General features: G+C 32.0%; 2 protein-coding genes and 1 long non-coding RNA gene across 3 annotated transcripts; 1 reads left to right on the top strand and 2 right to left on the bottom strand.

The window, feature by feature from the left end:
• Window positions 1-3,500: 3,500 nt before the first annotated feature.
• On the top strand, window positions 3,501-12,278 carry LOC139495532 (endoglucanase F-like). The gene is made up of 10 exons (XM_071283785.1): window positions 3,501-3,703; window positions 4,355-4,525; window positions 5,837-6,021; window positions 6,720-6,879; window positions 7,655-7,766; window positions 8,681-8,831; window positions 9,274-9,430; window positions 10,054-10,219; window positions 10,639-10,829; window positions 12,170-12,278. Exons 1-10 carry the CDS (start codon window positions 3,604-3,606, stop codon window positions 12,205-12,207), a joined length of 1,431 nt encoding a protein of 476 aa, XP_071139886.1. The 5' UTR covers window positions 3,501-3,603; the 3' UTR covers window positions 12,208-12,278.
• A 1,135-nt stretch (window positions 12,279-13,413) lies between these two features.
• Window positions 13,414-14,988, bottom strand: LOC139494829 (uncharacterized). The gene is made up of 3 exons (XR_011657174.1): window positions 14,915-14,988; window positions 14,310-14,432; window positions 13,414-13,571 (listed from the first exon to the last, which is right to left on the bottom strand). It is a non-coding gene; the product is annotated as an uncharacterized lncRNA (long non-coding RNA).
• A 556-nt stretch (window positions 14,989-15,544) lies between these two features.
• LOC139494828 (uncharacterized) lies at window positions 15,545-19,782 on the bottom strand. Its single transcript, XM_071282995.1, has 5 exons — window positions 19,664-19,782; window positions 18,665-18,751; window positions 17,476-17,562; window positions 16,525-16,614; window positions 15,545-15,714 (listed from the first exon to the last, which is right to left on the bottom strand). Exons 1-5 carry the CDS (start codon window positions 19,772-19,774, stop codon window positions 15,622-15,624), a joined length of 468 nt encoding a protein of 155 aa, XP_071139096.1. The 5' UTR covers window positions 19,775-19,782; the 3' UTR covers window positions 15,545-15,621.
• Window positions 19,783-20,185: the final 403 nt, after the last annotated feature.

The following is a 20,185-nucleotide window of genomic DNA, read 5'->3' as shown; positions in this document are numbered from 1 at the left end:
TGTGTGGCATATCCTATGACAGGTACGATCTTTGTTCAAAGTTTATGCTCCGTAGATGACCTTTAAATACCTCTACGATACTAGCGTATGAAGTGGTAGAAAATAATGTTTTGCATAACAGGAAAATAATTTTCTTCTTCAGAAAGTAAATTGTATAATGAGCATAATTTGTAATTAAAGAATGTATCTCGCTGACCCTCCATATCTATATTGACTTATCGTCTTTCTGTTTGGTCATTTTACGGTGTAATCGTGTATGGCTTAATCATTTATCATTTTCGGCTTTTTCTACCCACATCATGTGTTATTGTAACTTCAAAGAGTTTTTTTTCGATTATAAAGGGATATAGTTTATAATTTCCCAATAAGCGGCGTTAGCGCTGAGGTTAGGGTTAATCAAATATAATAGATAAATACATCGGCAGGATCAAACTTTAGAAAGTGTTTATGTTTTATTCAGGCTAATTTTTTTCACTGATACATTTCTTATAAGCAACGGTCATGCGGTTCTCGGACTGTTCGTGGCGTCTTTCCACTAGATTCGTTGGGTGTGTACTAGTTGATATTCCCGTCTTGGAGATCACGATGTATGTGTATGTCAACTCCCACATTTAATCCATGTTACAACTGATCATGTGAAACATTTCAATAGGATAAATCAACGATGTGATAGTATTATGTTTTACTGAAATCAATTATATTCAACTGTGATTATTGTCTTATACGAGATAAAAATACTGAAGATAGCAATTTGATTCATCAGTATGTGATCATGCACATGTTATCAACAACATGATTAATGTATAACAATCATTAAAACAGCCACCTTTTGCTCACACAACCATTCACATTATGCACTATGCACGACAATCTTCGTTGTAAAATATAACACTTTACGTTCAATGTGTTTTGACCTACATGTAGCATTGATAGATGAATATGCACTTTACCGATTATGATTTTCAACATGCTATCTAAATTGCTTACCGAATATCTAAACTTATTTAGATATCACAGTTGAAATTAGGATTACATTTCACGTCCCCATGCAAACGGGACATAGCTTCATATATATACACCCAATAAAACAGAAAACTTCATTTACTTCGGAGTCCATTAGCCTTTTAGAATCATATTTGAATCACTAATGTATCGTATACCAGGCTTTTCATGTTGACATTTTTTTTAATTTCCCCTTAGTGTCTTCATTCATATTATTATTCATTAAAACATGAAATTGTTCACTAAAATCTATCAATAAATAAAGGCAAAAGTAGTATACCGCTGTTCAAAATTCATAAATCGATAGAGAAAAACAAATCCGGGTTACAAACTAAAACTGAGGGAAACGTATCAAATAAAAGAGAACTACGACACAGCAGAGACACAACACCGAAATGTAACACACACAGAAACGAACTATAATGTAATAATGGCCATTTTCCTGACTTGGTACAGGAAAGACATGTGTCCTCGGGTTTATCCTCTGATACTATTGACATTGGACGGAATATTGGTCATTATCTAAGTTCAAAATATAGATCATTGATAAGGTATTGGTGTTCATGCTATCTTAGTTAGTGTCTGTAATATATATATCCTATGACAGGTAAGATCTTTGTTCAACGTTAAGGCGCCGATGATTTTACTATTCCAAACATCTAGGAACTTCAAGTATGAAGCGGTTAAAAACATTTAGTCAAAAAGAGGGAAAATAATTAATTTCCTCTCGAAAAATAAATTTTATTTATTTAGTGAACATATTTTCTCACAAAAGTATTATTTCCCTGAATGACAATTCGTACCAACCATTGAAGTTAAACTATTGCAACTGGCTTTTCAGTTTGTTCAAATGTTGTGTCAAATCATCATGTTCTGTCGGAGCATCTGGTCGGTCATTCCGGTTTATCGTTCGTTATATCGTAAGACATAACGCTGTTAACTTTCTTGTTAGACACGGTTCACGTTTCGATGCAAGTGCTTTTTGTAGACAACTATCAGGTTTGGGTTTTCCAGACTGTCGACGACCGTTAAGTGTCCTATACATTTGCGTACGATCGTTGTATTTGAAAGGAGTAGGTTCAGTAAGACCCCTTTTTGGCCCCAAAATAGAGCAGTTTTACAAAATTGTGAAAATGTAATATCTTAGCTATTAACTGGAAAGTAGAATGCTTCAGCTACCTAATTATGGGCTGTTTTTGACAATACAAAGCACATATATCGAGAACTTGCATCGTTAAGTCATGCTAAATTACTGAAATCTTCACAATTGTAGCATTTTAGTTAAATGAAAGTGGCCGCATTCGTGTTCATTCATAATATTGAAATGCAAGTTGTATTTGATGATAACACTGACTAAATCTTTCACATAAACTAATTGAATCAAATGAAATAGACACCTAAGTGTTTAAAAAGTGTCCAGAATCTTTCGTTAGATGAACCTATAATTTACGGCCAAAATCGGCCCTTACCGGACCTACTCCTTTGTATTTATTTTTTTGGCTACAATAATGCTTCTTATTTATAAGTAATGTCCCATGCAACAACTGCAAAAAGACTGGAAGGTATGTGCAGTTGTCTTATTGATAATCTCTTCTATTTTGTAGCATTACAGTACGGCATGTATATAGATATCAACACATAAACAAATAGGACAAATTAAATTGATTATGTATGACTAATCATTCAGTTAAATTTGACGCTAGATTTATACGAAAAAAATAACTGTTAGTCCTTCGATACTTCGAAAAAATATTTAAGACTAGCTAGTTTATAAAGACATGTAGCTCTGAAAATTTTCTTTTATATAACTTCTGAAACTCAAATATAATATATTTATACAAAGAGTAAAAGTAGTATACAATGGTTCACTGAATGAATTGGTACTGTAACAAAATAAAATACAATAGTTATTAATCATTAATATGAGTAACAAAATATATATTGAGTGAATCGAAAATTGTTCTCCATTTAGGGTACTTAGTATGCTGTATGTTTTAGGAATTTTCTAATTTTAGAAAAAAATAAGATGCTGATTCGCTGGTTTTGTGTTCTGTCTGTCATGATTGGTGTACTTGATGCAACTCCTATGGTTCAAGTGATAGATAAAGGCAACGGAGTATTCAAGGGTCACTTCATATTCAACCTTACTGAATATTTAGTCGGTTGGAAAATGCAGATAGACTTTTCCAAAGCAGTCACGGGACTCACGGTGAGTTAACATCTAGATGTTTCTTGTTGTTCATAAGTTGTTGTATAATGGACGTTTTTGTTAATCTTTCACTGGTAAATGAGATTAATGTTAGGGTCTGAAAAGTCTGATTAATAAATTCAGTTATGTTGATTTTTTTAGTTAATTTTCAATTTGGATTTTTTTGTAATGTTGAGACAGTTCTCTCGCAGTCAATTCAGTTCTGTTCAGTAGTATTTGTAGACAATTCAGTATTTCTAATGAAACAAATATTTATCAAATTTGTTGTATTTTGTCTATTTCAGTCTCCAGTCGGCCTGGAATATGTAAAAGATTCAAGCAATGAAACAGTTCATTATCTTGTTAACAAAGATCACACTGGCATTCAAACAAGTAAACACCAGTTTGATATTATGGTAGAAGGAAAAACAAAGGACGGAAGTGTTCCATCTGCGCAGGCGATTTTGCAAAACATGGGGCACGACACTTACAATGTACCAACACCACCAAATAGTACGTTATTATCAAAGATGAATGATACCATATTGTGAATATTAAGAAAAAATTCAGGGTTTTGATAAGCATAATGAATGGATGTGAACAAGTAACATAGCGAATAGATGAAGTTTGAATTTTCGGCAAATGTAAACCAGTTACCAGTTTCTCAATAATATGGAACCTAGTGTATTAAATAATTGACACCAATAAGCATACAATATACATAATATACTACGACGAACATATATAAACTATTAGAAAGTTATAGAACTTTTATGTTAAGTCATTTCATATGACGTTATGATCCTTTTTTAATGCCTTTAAGTTGTCTATCATATATCCTATCTTAATTCCTCCTTAATAGATTATACTTTAGATTATCGATTTATTTGCCTATTTGCATAACAGAAATTTTATTTTGATGTCAGATATTTCAATACACATAAACATTTCAAAACGATTAAACGATTCACTTTCAAATTCATAAGTTTTATAAAAAAATAATGTTCGCATATATCTGAATTATAAACCGCAATTGTCCTGAATATGCAGAGAGTGCTCTGTCTGTGGTTTTGTATATTAAATATGTTTTCAACGTTTTATGTAGTACTCCTGCACAAAGAAAGAAAACCTCTATCATTATTTACTTTTAAATTGTATTTGCAGATGATGGAACAAAATACAATTATGATGAAGTTTTAATGAAATCTATTATGTTCTATCGCGCTCAAATGTCGGGCAAACTTCCTGCTAATAATAACATACCGTGGAGGAAAGACTCGGCACTCAACGACCGGGGACAAAATGGAGAGGATTTAACAGGCGGATGGTATGATGGTAGGTTTATTTCCGGAATCCTTTTTATTGAACTATTTGTGAAAATAAATCATTAAGACAAAAATAGGGTTAGTATATGGATTTACTATTATCTGTTTTACTCCTATGTGTGAGTTTTCTTAGTTTGTAATTTGGTGCGCGAGACGCGTTTTCGACTTCTTTGTTTCAACGCTCGAAACAACCCGTTGAAAATTTCGATAGCAAAGTTAGCGGAAGACGAATTCATTTTTGTGAATCAAACCGTTATCTTGCAAGATATGCATAACTACATGCGTATGTTTTAAAACAGATACTTTCTATCAAAAAGCAACGACTTTTTTTTTTAAGATGTAACACATAGTTGTTTTTTCAATTTTTGCGTCCGTAGATAAGCTCAATTCGTTTTTGTTAGACAAAACTACAATAAAATGCAACATATCCATATTACCTTTGGTTCATGTTACATTTTTACTAAGGCTGGGATAACTTGTAAATTAAATAGCAATTTTCAGAACCAGACTTGTAAACTTTTAGCTATTCATTGGAAAGTAGACAACGTCTGTTATATATATGTATGGGCCTTTTTGACAATACAATGCACATTTATCGTGTACTAGCATCCTAAATTACTGAAAGCGAAGGATTTTGGTTAATTTTTAGACGATTTACATCTGAAATCGAAGTGGCCGTATTTGTGTTCATTCTTAATGTTTAAATGTTGATTGTATTTGATGATTATACATAACATATATAAAGATTGAGAATGTACACGGATGCGGCCACTTTCATTTTTGTCAAAAAACATCTGAAAAGTGACGAATTGTGGCATATTTGATAGATTTGTCATATTCAAGCTTGAATTGAGGCGTCTTTTATGACTGAATCAGTTCCAACCTTTCACATTCACTATATGATTAGACTGAAGTAGACACTTTAGTGTTTAAAAAGTGTGCAAAATCTTTCATCAGATGAACCTTAACTTTGAGGCACATATCAGACCTACTCCTTTCGACTAGAATGCAAGTTATCCTAAGTCAACGAGAGTTGGAACCACGAAAATAAACGAATCAACATTTTAGATGTACGATAATTGTCTTTGAATCGTTGGTCGAATCTATTTAGGTATTATCATTTTGTTTCTGAACTATGTGACCTCATGCATTATCAACTGCGCGAGGGCTTTATAGCCTGTCAATATCATCAGAAAAACAACTTATAAGACATGAAATAGTACTTTCAACTACAGAAAAACAGAAACACATTTCATGAAAGATGAATTATATTTTAGTTGGATCGTTATCATTAATGTGATATGTTTTCTTGTCTTTGTAGCTGGTGATCATGTAAAATTTGGATTTCCACAAGCCAGTGCTGTGACTTTACTAACATGGAGTCTCCTTCAATACAAAGATGCCTATCAGGCTAGTGGACAATTGGATGACATGTATGACTGTATTCGTTGGCCTCTAGAATGGTTACTCAAATGTCATACAGGACAAAATGAATTGTATTTTCAGGTAAAGCTTTATTTCATCATTGATATTAAAATAAATGAAAAAATTATTATTAGTGATCAATTCTCATCTTAAATAATAGAAGAAATAAAAAGTTATCGTTTGTTAAAAATACATGCTTGAAGATTGGAAAAATAAACTCACCTTCCTCATGAAGGTTAGAGAAGCAAATAAACATGTTTCTTAGTTTAAGATATTTAATTAAGGAATGACTGTAATATTTTTTTCTGTCTAAGAAGAATTCGAAATAACATAAAAAATTTGGTGCACACTGAATAACGCGCATTGCGGGTTAATTAACAGTGTGCACCACATTTTTTATGTTATTTCGAATAGACAGTAAAAATATTACAGTCATTTCTTATAATTTAATTCTAAATTCCATTTTAAACCGTAGAAAATCATGAAAAAACGTTGATGACGTCACGCTCACATGACTGAATTAGGTATATGGGCTCATAACAAAATAACGTCAGCCAATCAGGAGACGCGTTACATCCAAAATAAAATTATTGCAGGTTGATTGAAAAAAAAAGGTATGAAATGGTCAGCCCATTTGATAATTGAAATCATTCTATATGGCGGTAGTACTCCAGTTCCGCATTTTACATAACCATTGTTTCAAATGAAATATAAACAAATGAAATAGTGAGCTGATCTTATTAACGGTCTTGTAAAAATAAATATAATTCTATATTAAGGTAGGAGATGGAAATCTAGATCACAATTTCTGGGGAAGACCAGAGGACATGACAATGGCGAGACCATCATTTAAAGTGACATCTGATAAACCAGGAAGTGACATAGCGGGGGAGTACGCAGCCGCAATGGCTGTTGCAACGATGGTGTTTAAAGATAAAGGTTGTTAATACTTAAGATTCCAAATGTTAACCTTGTTGAAATTCAGTGATATATTACAAAATGCCTAACAAATATATATCCTATAAAAACTTTTAACATTTCACAAAAGCTAAGATCTTGTTGATCTAGGGACAACGATGAAATTTGCAAAGGATATTCCAAAAAGATCTTTATAAGAAGCTTACAAATCTATAGTTGAGACTAGTTATATTAAAACGCATTGATTGCAATCGTTAGTTTATTAACATGATAATACATTGAAGACTGTAAAGTTTATACATGTATGAACGTCAGTATGACAAAGGCAAATTGGAAAGTGGACATATCCCCCACCCACTTAATGTGTTTTGTATATCTGTTTTTATTTTTTCTATTCAAGAGGATATTTGATGAACCTGCAAAGATGTAAAGATAATTAGTCATGTTACTATATACACATAGGCATTTGAAAGTAGACTGAATCTTGAGAAAGGAATACACAACCAAAAAAAAACCATTCGCATTGAAGTATACGCAATATATTTGATTGTTCATCTTCATCTTTTATTATCATATCCTACTTTAGCTTACATGGACCATTGTAAAATATTGTCATCTTTGCCCGTACAATTCAATTTACTCATTATACCATTAAACAACGAAACTTGTTTTCTACCAAAAGAAACCGTATAGGTAAAACTAGTGTAAAAGTGAAAGGTTTTACATATATATATATATTAAATTGTAATATGGCAGACAAATTAGACATGCATAAATTATATGTTTATGTTTTTAGATCCTGCATTTTCTGCCAAACTTTTGAATCATTCAAAGCAGATCTATACATTTGGAAAGACTTATCCAGGAATATACAGTCAAAGTGTTAAGGAAGCCGGCCCCTTCTACGGGTATTATATTAAATAAATTAATATCTTAAGAATATTTATGCAATTGACTAAAGTCTTGTAGGTTTGTTTGAGATCTTTCGTACGCGTTTTTTTTCCAAATTTGTGAGATGTAGAAAATTAAAACAAACGTATCAATATATTCTTATTCCAATGAGTTTGTGTTTTCTACTTATTAAGCTCTACTTCTGTTTGCATTCGGTTTCCTCAAAATATGAACCTCAAATCCTTTTTTAACCATATAAAGTGTCACACAAAGTTCCCTGACCTCATCCACATATCCTTCTTCAAATTTCTATATATAAACTAAAATGATTGCCTACTTTTATGCTTATGTTTGGGTCCGAGCGGCAGCAATGCGTTCTTTGTAGACGAAACACAAGTCTGGCAATCATTGCAATACATTTTCAAGTCTGATGAAGGTTTAGTTTCTAAATAGTTCTTCCTCAGATACATATGTTCTAATGATTTTATTGGTGAAAATTCTTTGGGTTTTCGCCACTGGAGTCAATTTGAATGATAATGTACGCTATGTTTTATCAACACAAAATGTAAAACAAGATGTTCTACTTGCAATTGGATCTGCGACTGTACTGTAAGCTGAAAATTGGACTGTGAACTGAAACGGTGATGTCGTATTTTATATTATACAACGAAACGAGTCATAATGAGTACATAGACGCCAATTTGTGACGGCGTTTGCTCATATTAAACAAAAATGCAAGGAGCTACATATTCTCTGTTGAATTATGTGAATTGGTGGTGTCGTATCATATTATACGATGACAACATGTACCCGTGAGTACATTGACACTGATTCGTGACGGCGTTTACGTATATTGACAACCAATCAAAATTGAATAGACATAATCATTGTTTGTAAAAGATGTGATTGTAAAATTTAATGTGGTTTACAGATCAGATGAATATAAAGATGAAATGGCAGTTGGAGCAGCCATGTTATACTTAGCAACAAATAACACCCAATACTTGACAGATGCTGAATCTTTTCATCAACACGGAAATCAGTGGGGACAATCGTGGGGAAGCAAGTTTACTGCATCTATGGTATGTATAGAATTATTAGAAAAACTAAGAATCATCTTATCCCAGGAATATATTAACTAAGCCGTATTTGTCACAACTTTTTGGAATTTTGGGTCTTCAATACTCTTCAACTTTTTACCTTGTTTAGCTTTATACCTTTTTTGATCTGAGCGTCACTTGAAGTTGTTGATTAATCAAGCTTTTCGATGATTTAAACTGGTAATTTCAAACATCTGTATGTATAATGAAATGTGTCCTGCTGTTGTGTGATTTTCAAGTTGACCTTGCAGGTAATGACAAGATGTCTAGATTTTACTAAATTTTTTGCTATTCGTCACATCTCTACCATTGACATTTTTCTGAAAATTGGGGTTCAAATTCCTTGAAATTAATTATTTGTTGTCAACAGGTAAAAGTAAAGAGAAGTCTTCACAAAGTTAACATTACAATTTTACTGTTTCAGATTTTGCTATATCAGATAACAAAGAAAGATGTTTACAAACAAGACATCGAAACTACATTCACTAATTGGTTACCTGGGGCGAAAGGCCCGAATGCAGTTCCCTATACACCAAAAGGCCTGGCATTCCGAACTAAATGGGGTTCTCTCAGACATGCGGGTAATGTTAAATAAGACATTTCGTTTTTGCTAAAATATATCTTAAATGTTAATTTATAGGCTTATATTAACTCATCAAAGATACCAGGACTAAATTTTATATATACGCCAGACGCGCGTTACGTCTACAAAAGACTCATCAGTGATACTCGAATCCATAAAAAAACATTAGAACTGCTAAATAAAGTTTGAAGTTAAAGACCATTGAGGACCAAAATTCCTAAAAGTTATACCAAAATCTAAGGTAATATATGCCTGAGGTAGAAAAGCCTTAATATAGACATTATAAATACATTCACACGGATAACTTAAAGTAAACTGTTAGTATACATTCCTTGTTTTTTAGTTCTCGTACATATTTTGGTTTCGTATTTTAAGAGTGTCTGATAAAAGTAAACAAACAAAGATGTTTGAAAAATGTTGATTAAAAACGTGTGTTTTTTTTTTTATTAAATGTGGAATAGCGTAAGTATTAAAAATTTTAAATGAAGAGTTATTTATATACTCCAGGTGACATACTTAGAAAAAAATGTTTTACCGAAGTACATTTTGTTTGTTTTTAAATTTAAAAAGTCGAATATTTTTATTCTAAAACAAATAAACTATTTTCTATTTTTTTCTTAGCAAATAATGCTTTTATGGCACTTCTTGCTGCTGAATCTGGAATAAATCCTACAAAATATCGAAACTGGGCTAAAGGTCAAATAGGTTATATCCTAGGTGATACCGGAAGAAGTTATGTTGTAGGATTTGGTGTTAACCCTCCATCACATGAACATCATAGGGCAGCGTGAGTTTATATTGGATTATTACTGATTCACTGTTTGAATTAATAAGTCAGGTCGTTTAATGTGTTCGTTTAGTAAAACAGAGGCGAACGATATCAGACGGACATTCAAACTCACAAGTTAACAAAAAAAAAAAAAAGGACAACGAGAAATTAGCCAGTTTATTGTCTCATGTTTTCCCAAATACTGACAAATTGTTTAGTTAACCCCAAGACAAAAAATAAAAAAAAAGAACAGTGTTCACTTCTGTTCCAATAAAAATGTTTACATGTATCAAGTGCAACAAATATGTGTAAAACCGCACGTCAAAAATGAATATCCCTGAAAATATGCGTGTAACTCAATTAAAGCAATTTGTTTACACTAATATCATGAAGTACTAATTTTGTAACAGCTTATAACGAAATTTATATTTTTTTAGCTCATGTCCGCTAATTCCAGCCTCATGTTCACATGATTTTTATGAAATGAAGTATCCGAATCCACACGTTTTGTACGGGGCAATAGTTGGAGGTCCGGGACCAAATGACGAATACGATGACGTACGTTCGGATTATGTCCGAAACGAAGTGGCTGTTGATTATAATGCTGGATTTCAAGGCGCCGTTGCAGGTAATCACAATAATTCAAAAATAATATAATATGCATGATGGGTAATATTTTCAAAAGTGTGCACAAAAGTGTCGTGATTGGTCAAAAACGTCATTTACGATCAACGTTAGTTTCATTAAGGGTACGAACAATACAACTACCCATATTACATTGGACTGTGCAACGGCTCATTGTGCTCTTTAAACACGGTTATTTCTACTGAATTACAATAAGTTTTTGACCGAGTTTTCTGTGAACCAAAAATTACACCCAGTAGATTGTGATAAAACTAACCTATTAGTCAAAAACAAGTTGAGTAAAAATAAAGATCAACGAAAGAAGTTAAGACAAACAAAAACCAAGCAAAACGAGACATCAACAATTAACTGTTCTTGAAACAACTGTTTTTGTGTAGCAATAGCGAATACACACACATAGAAAACTATCATTTACATTATAATAGATATAGGAAGATATTGTGTGAGTGCCAATGAGACAACTCTCCATCCAAATAACAATTTAAAAAGTAAACCATTATAGATTAAAGTACGGCCTTCAACACGGAGCCTTGGCTCACACCGAAAAACAAGCTATAAAGGGCCCCAAAATTACTAGTGTAAAACCATTCAAACGGGAAAACCAACGGTGTAATCTATATAAACAAAACGAGAAACGAGAAACACGTATATATTACATAAACAAACGACAACTACTGTACATCAGATTCCTGACTTAGGACAGGTGCAAACATTTGCAGCGGGATTAAACGTTTTAATGGATCCAAACCTTCTCCCTATATTACTAAGTACTATAACATGATTGATTGTTAGTTGATTAACGTCCAGTAGCAAATATTTCATGCATATTCAGGACGAGAACAAGTTTACAATAAATACAATAGGTAAGTTGTGACAATACAGGCCATCTGGGATGATGGTCGGGGATAGTACTTTTACAAATTTAAATAAGTTGAGTATCTACTTGACCTTTAGTATACATCATTCGACTGTCGTTATGGTTTAGACAGACACATATTTAAGATATGATTTTTAAAGTCGATAAACCCATATTCTGCATTACAACATTCTTTCAGAGAGTATGAACTTTGATTTCTTCTAATAATATGTATCATGTTACTTGTTTGTTCAAATACCTTAGATTTATTTTTCAGACAAATTTCAATAATTTCAAAATTTATTATCTGAATAGAAAACGATAATAAGTAAATCTAACTGAAACTCATAATACACACACACATATAATTTATATAATGACTTGTTGATAATTAAAACTTATTAGGAGGAGTTTTGTTTTATATATTTTGCATTAGAAATATGTTAGACTAACTTATTCTTTTACAGGTTTGAAGTCACTACACCTTAAAAACATTCTGGATTGAAAAGTGTGTTCTCTTGAAAATAAAGAAAAAAATGTTATATATTTGACTTATTTTTAACCTTACCGAATTAATCTGATAGCAAACACACAAGCCTGATCTAAATTGATCTTGATCTGGTCTCAGAATTTTCCTAATTTCTTAAACTAAATAATTAAAAAAAAGTAAAGGAGTGTACTCTAATCACACTAGATGGAATAAAACAAGAAACTACGAAACTTATATAACCGCTGAACATTTTATTAATTAAAAGCTGGCTAATAATTATAAATCACAAAAAATTACTGGACTCCAAGGAAATTTCAGAACATAACAAACCAAATCAAATGGCAAGCTCAAATGATAAAACACATCAAACGAAAGGACAACAACTGTCATATTCCTGATTTGGTATTTGAATTTTTAAATGTAGAACATGGTGGATTAAACCTAGTTTTATAGTGCTAAACCTCTGACTTGTGTGAATTGGAATACATGATAGTGAGAACGAAGCTACTGTTTACTTCCATCATCTTACACAAAAACGAAAATGATTTTTCCCCCTGAAAACATGTATTCCTTGTCAAACGATTAACTCTGATTTTTAAATCGTTTCTGGTTATAAACTATTGATTTTAAGACAGAAACTGTAATAGTCAAATCATATACAAGACCAAAATGAATTTACCATTGCTTGAACCCTTAGATCCGTCAATTAATCTACAAAAATCAGAATTGATGAATTAAACTGACACCCATATATATAGTATTGGCTTTTAATTGCTTCCATGCGTCCATGACTATCTAGGAGAAAGCCATTTATTATCAAACGGACAGCTGATTTTGAAAATGATTAATCAAAATGACAGCCGTTTATAAAGTTTCTGAGTGATTTTCAACGTAAGCATGTTTGACTTACCCGTAAATGTGATCAACATATTAAATCAATAAATAACGTAAAATCACAAAAATACTGAAACCCGAGCAAAACTCAAAACGGAAAGTTCGTAATCAAATAGCAAAATCCAAAGCCAAATCACATCAATCGAATGAATTATAACTATCATTTTCACACTTTGAACAGGCATTTGCTTATCTAAAAAATGGTGGAGAAGACCTGGTTGTATAGCTAGCTGAACCTCCAACTTCAAGTTCTATTATAAATTTGATTAACTGTTGTTTGATTCTTTATTAAAAATTTCAAAGTGTATTGTTTAATTTGAAAAAAAATATAATCAATGAATGTTAAACAGCATCGACACATTTGTAGGAGCAACCCTGCTTACAACACTCTTTCCCTTTAGGACACGATAAATCATCTTTACAGTATCTGTGGTAATGTCCGTAACAGTGAGAATTAGGACCTTGATCAACTGGACAACGGCGATCTGAAAAAGAAAAGACAAGACCATTTATTACAACTAAGGCACACATAGGATGAGACACAGGATAACATTTATACATTAGTAATTACGTATGTCATTATACATTTGCAAGTAAGAAAGAGAATACTATTCATGTTAAGGATTTAAAACACTTTTAAAAGAAACAGAGAAAGGAACGTACAGCTATTCAACACACTGTGTAAACAAAATGTTCATTCATATACAGATATGAATTAATTGGATTTAACTGAACATTTTCTCGTAAGAAACATTCTCTAAACAATATAGGTAAACAGTAACAAAACAAAATACTCAACACCGAGAAAAATTCAGAATGGTAAGCCCCTAATTCATAAATAAATCTATCACCTTTATTCATAATATACTAGCACAATATTTTTTTTGTAAAAAAAACACGATAGATTCCTTGCTTTGGGGATATATTTTGTTTTTCTATTGAGGAGTTATTTGATATGTATATGTAAATTCGAATAATACTTAAAATTCAGAATTTATTGTGACGTTTTTGTTATTGCGAATACAGACAACAGAGTAATAATAACAAAACATAGAATTCATTTTTCGTTTGTTTTATATGAATCTTACAGGATGTTTCTAAATATAAAAAAAAATAAAATAAATTTTTAGTGTAAAATGACAAAATAGCAATAATAAATGCACGCAATAATTTCTTATTTTTGTTCAATTATTTCAATTGCATTCAAGAATATAGTGTCTTACCCAGACAGCATACACCGAATCTGTCCATTGGGTCGACGTTACAGAAAGATCCTGCTGGACATTTGTCAGGGTTTGGTATAAGTCCACAGTTAAATCCTGGTAATGGAAGTCCAACTGGACAGTCTGGAACGGTATTTAATATTGAAAAAAATTCTACAATTCCGGTTCATTGCATTTGTTAGAATTTCAACATTGCGGTGTTGTGTTGATAAAAATGGCATATTAAATAAATATAAAATTGAGAAGGGAATGAAAAACAATTGAGAAAGGAATTTCATAGTATGAATACATCTTAACATTGCATGAAAACTACTGCATTATACATTTACAAGACAAATACACATAGTATAATTTATGTTTTTTTTAATGTAATCTTTTAATACATTTTTAGTTGAGAAATATATACAACTTTTGTTTCCGCTAGATGATGGTTTTAAAATGCCCTTTTAACTTCGTACTTTAATTTTTTTCTTTGTAACTTTTTTTTAATTCAAGCATCACTGATGACTCTTCTGTAGACGAAACACGCGTCTGTCGAAAATTGACCCGGTATTTGTTTAAATAATACACAGTGTATCCAAATTAATGCTGGGATATACACTTACTTCCCGGTGGTGTTCCTGGAGGATTTAAGGAAAAATCGTGTTGAACTGCTGCTCCAGTTGGTTTCCCTGGACACTACAATATTATTTTGCAATTGAAAGTTACATATGGTAAATGCGTTTTCATATATATTATAAATTGTAACTCGGAATGCTGTATGGAATTTCGACTGAAAGAGATTTGTTTAATTTAAACATATATTGACAATAGTGTACGAATGATCAGGACGATAACATACAAACAATATAAACGACTAGAGTAGTTAGTAAAAATCTTGAATAACGTTCTTTTTCAATATTGGAAAAACATATAACCTTATAACACCCAGTTGTTGGAAAGTTTCTTAACGATAACTGCACGTTATATCATTAAAATTTTCCATTCTAAACAAACTTGACTTTGAGTAAACACACCCAGCAAAGCAAAACATACGTCCTATTTATGGAAGCTGTTTACTCTCGATAGGGAAAAAACCCAAGGAATTGCCATATTTCCTTATCTTAATGAAACTTGTTTTATTCCAATTGAAATATTCTGTAAACATTGTTGTGACCATGCAAGATCAAAACAGCATCAAAAATAAAGTAAAACATAAATAGTTGCTCCCTAACTTCTTATTTACATACCCCCGTTGGTGGACACGGATCGCCTGGTCTACCAGGAGGTGGTGGAAGTCCACGGAAACAGTTGACTCTACACGTTATGCCATCTAGAATTCTATTTTGGTATATACACGGTCCAGGACAGGACGGATGCGGTGAATTTGGTAGAGGACATATAGGTTCTTGAGGACACGGTATGCCTGAAATACCAAGAAAATATAGCACTTTTTTAATGTTGTCAATCAGATACATTTGACCAAACACAGAAACCATTGTTGACAAGAGATACTTGATGATTAAGTAGTTTAATGTAATCTTATATCTAATAAAATAAATAACAATATACAAATTCAGCTCATTTTTTGTATATTCCAACCTTTCATCGCGTTCGTCCTTCTTCATTGTATTATTGTAAATGTTGGTCTCGTCCTGGATATACATACAATTTTTGTCTCTGTGCGTAATGGACGCACCAACCGATCAATGCATTAATCATATTTCAAAGTAAGGTCAACCATTGTTGAAAGATAACAGAAAATCGAGAAACGGTATAACTGGGAAACGTTTTAGATATTCAGAATGCCTATTTTTATATTAACAATGGTGTACGACTTATATACCTTTTGAGCGCAATCATAGATATGATGAAAGTGTGTGTAACATTTTAATAGTGCATTTAAGTTTTTCACCTAAGAGAAGAAAAATAAAGATATCGAACAGAGCGATACCATTAAACATACGTTAATATGACTTATTTTTGTCATTGGATTATATTCAGAAATAATATATCATTACATTTGATAAAACAGGGCTCGGTATATATGAAAATTGAAAAACGAAAAATCTACGAACGGACAAAATTGAATACGATTTAATTGATTTTAATTTATTTACAGCAATACAATTTAAACATGCAAGAATGACTTATCATTGAAGTCGACAACTAGACACTTCTAACTTGTCACTGCACTAAATTATGGAAAAATAGTTATGCCATGTTTATTACATACCCCTTCTACAATCACAGGTCTGACAGCTATCTTTGCCAAGTTTATATCCTTTCGGGCAGGACCACGGACAAAATCTTGCAGGACATGATACTATACGAAAAATAAAATTTGTCATTTCAATCATAGCATAAGTATAACATCAGACTAGTATATTAGTCGCTTAAATCCTTCGTTATGTTAACATCTTTCGTGCAAAAATGAGGGTTTATTTCATATGATAAAAGTTGTCTAAATTAGAATTGTGTTTATTACCGAAATAAACGAAACACAAGGGTGTTATTGGCTTGCAGAAAGAACATAAAATAATAATCTGTAAAGGTCAAAATGTAGGTTATTTTTAGTGTTAGTACAAATCAATGTCATTGGTTTATTTCGATTTAAATAAAGATAGCAATCCGTTAATCAAAATCGGTAACAACATGACTATAATTTTACATTAAAACAATTGTAAAACTACGGATGTTTACAGATTTTATTTTATGTGTTGTTGTATTCAAAGTAATCCGAAGTAGTCTATTTATATACATTTTTAAAACTCTTCCAAATTACGGGTCACACAATTGTTTTCGGTTTTTTTTTCTCTCTGAGAAACATTTGTTAATTAATCAATCAATCATAGTTGCCATAAACGTTTGGGCAGAGCGTTAAACACAATAAATAACGTTAAAAACAATAAATATAGCATGTCATCATTGTTAATGGACGCATTAATCTATAAAACTGTATAGCACATGACAACAGATTTATAAAATCAACATGATATATAAAAAACCATATGTGGTATGGGTAATATTGCCAATGAGACAACTCTTCTTAAGAGACCAGCTAATATAGAAATTATAAGTCACCAGGCAGCTTAAAACAGTGACCTACGTTGATTTTAAAATATAGTGAACATTGAAAAATGAGTTGCGTAGAAAAAAAACCCCAATAAACAAATGTTTTACATACTTTTTCTACAATCGCAGGTCTGACAACCCGCTGAATCATATGTGAAGCCATGATCACATGGTCTGTGGCATATTGCTTTTGGACATGCTAAAAAACAACAAAAACCAAATCAATGGACACATGTCAATGTATCATATTCTTCATATTTTTTCCCCCAAATTATTAACAAGAAAAGTAAAAAAAGTACCGAACTTAAGCGTAAATCATAAAACAGGAAAATCAACAAAAACTGAAAAAAATCAAACATTATATCAGCAATTGAACGAGTGAAATCTTAGAAAAGTCATGTTGAGAACAATATGGTAGTTTGAATCTGGTTTAAAAACATTTCAAAAAACGAATACTCTTCAAAATTATTTCATTGTCTAATATTATCAATTTGCATGTCAGACAATTATCGTCGTCAAACTTAAAGCCATATCAGCACGACGTAAAACAATATCACACCTTTAAAGCCATATCGGCACGACGTAAAACATTGTCATACCTTGTAAACATTTACATGTCTGACCATTCTTGTTGTTAAACTTAAATCCATATCGGCACGGCGTAAAAATGTTTCTTTCCTGGTACACATTCACATGTCTTGCAATCCTTGTCGTCATACATAGAGCCAGACAGTCATGACGTAAAACTATGTCTTACCTGGTAAACATTCACCTGTTTTCCAATCCTTCAGGCAATATGGCCATAACGTAAAACAATATATAACCGTTTAAACATTTGTATGTCTGACAATCCTTGTCGTTAAACTTAAAGCCATTTAGGAATGACATAAAATATTATCTTATCTGGTGAGCATTCATATGGCTTGCAATTATTGTCGTCAAACTTAATTAAAGCCATGTTGGAATGACGTAAAACAAACTTAACCTGATAAATATTCACATGTCTGACAATCCATGTCGTTAAACTTGAAGCCATGTGGGAATGACGTAAAACAAAACTTTACCTGATAAATATTCACATGTCTGACAATCCATGTCGTTAAACTTAAAGCCATGTGGGAATGACGTAAAACAAAACTTTACCTGATACATATTCACATGTCTGACAATCCATGTCGTTAAACTTAAAACCATGTGGGAATGACGTAAAACAAAACTTTACCTGATACATATTCACATGTCTGACAATCCATGTCGTCAAACTTAAATCCATGTGGGAATGACGTTAAACAATACTTTACCTGGTAAACATTCACATGTCTGACAACCATTTTCGTCAACTTTGAAGCCATGTGGGCATGGAATAAGACAGGGCAATTGAGGGCATTCTAAAACGAAAAATGATTGATAACAATTCTAACAGTTACATCCACACTAATACATTTTAACACACTATTACAAATTTATTGCGATAAAGTTTTAAATGGTTGAGAGGGGTTTACATATATGTTCACAGACAACAATTAGAGGACAGCAAAAGGATAATCTGAAGTTTGTAATTATGACATTAACAGCTTGGCACCAAATGTCTGATTTTATAAATAAGCCAAGTTAGTCAAATAGTACCAACCATAAAAAAACACGTTTAATATTTTTCGCAAAAAACGTGTTTCTGCGTTTATCGTTAACTCTTGGTTGAATGTTTTAATAAACAAATTTTCCACATTCAATTTAAATTGTCCAACTTCAAATATCCAAAAGTACGTTGTGTCAAATAAAACATATGGCCTAGTCCACCATACACTCGTACATATAAGCACATCATTTTTTGGAGACTACGAATACGGCTAGACATATGTTGTCTATTTACTGCTTTCCAGTACTGATTCATATCATAGAGACACAACTCACCAGTATATACTGTTAGAAAGCGGACCAATTGAATTTCTATAAGACTCAGGAGTAGAGTAGAATGTAGGACAAACTGTTGGTAAAAAATTCAGTCATGTGAGGTGCAATGCCTATGCAGGTGGTACATTTAAGCCAAAAAAGGAAAGACTTTAAATCTAATTATATGAGAGAAAAGGCCAGTAGATTAAAGATTACACGTGTCATACCACCTCTTCACATCGCAACCCCCTGTAGATGCGGGTTTATATATCCACTCTGCAAAACATGCCTCATACCTTTTGTCGTCGTTCGTATACCATAATCTACATATGGTATTTGATTAGTAATTTTAATATTTAATAACTTTTAATGCATTTATCGGGCGAGCACAAAAATGTCAAAAGACCTACCAACTGGACAACATTCTCCAAAGGTCCCTTCGCGATTAATAACACACTGGTAACTCGATGGACAGCGTGGTCCCTCCGCACAGTTAACTGGTGGAAACAAAGGCTCTGCATTTCCGATACAACCTTGAAATAGTACATATTTATTTCTCAATATTGTATTCTTCTCTGTTTGTGCAAATTTCTACAAATGATCACTTTTTGTTCGAGGTTATTATTTTTTTTTTCGAACTTGATTAACAAACTACAGCGGTATACTACGTTTACTATATTTGTTCATCCCTCATTTTATTGATGCTGTATTTACATTGTATAATAGATCAACGTTATTTCTTAAATGTATGTTAATTTTTGTGTTAATATGTTTTTGTTTGATATTTAATAGAGTGTATTTTTGTGTTCTGAAGTAACACTGTTGTTCCAGTTAAGCACGATAATGACGAATGTTGGTTTCTATTAAACGTCTTAATCTGTTGCATTTGTTTGCATCTATCCTAAGTCAGGAATCTGATGTTCAGAGGTTGT

The sequence above is a fragment of the Mytilus edulis genome, chromosome 11 (genome assembly GCF_963676685.1).
Source record: "Mytilus edulis chromosome 11, xbMytEdul2.2, whole genome shotgun sequence".
Classification (NCBI taxonomy): Eukaryota; Metazoa; Mollusca; class Bivalvia; order Mytilida; family Mytilidae; genus Mytilus; species Mytilus edulis.
Note: the sequence above shows the minus strand (reverse complement) of the source record. Positions and strands in the feature narration are given on the sequence as shown.

Bases quoted from the DNA above. Each gene is read 5' to 3' on its own strand.
- LOC139495532 (XM_071283785.1), top strand. From the start codon at position 3,604: ATGGTAGAAGGAAAAACAAAGGACGGAAGTGTTCCATCTGCGCAGGCG. The intron at 4,526-5,836 runs GTAGGTTTATTT...TTGTCTTTGTAG, and splicing joins AACAGGCGGATGGTATGATG to CTGGTGATCATGTAAAATTT. The intron at 9,431-10,053 runs GTAATGTTAAAT...TTTTTTTCTTAG, and splicing joins GGGTTCTCTCAGACATGCGG to CAAATAATGCTTTTATGGCA.
- LOC139494828 (XM_071282995.1), bottom strand. From the start codon at position 19,774: ATGCAGAGCCTTTGTTTCCACCAGTTAACTGTGCGGAGGGACCACGCT. The intron at 18,752-19,663 runs GTAGGTCTTTTG...TTTTCGTTTTAG, and splicing joins TGGAGAATGTTGTCCAGTTG to AATGCCCTCAATTGCCCTGT. The intron at 15,715-16,524 runs GTATGTAATAAA...TTGGTATTTCAG, and splicing joins GACCTGTGATTGTAGAAGGG to GCATACCGTGTCCTCAAGAA.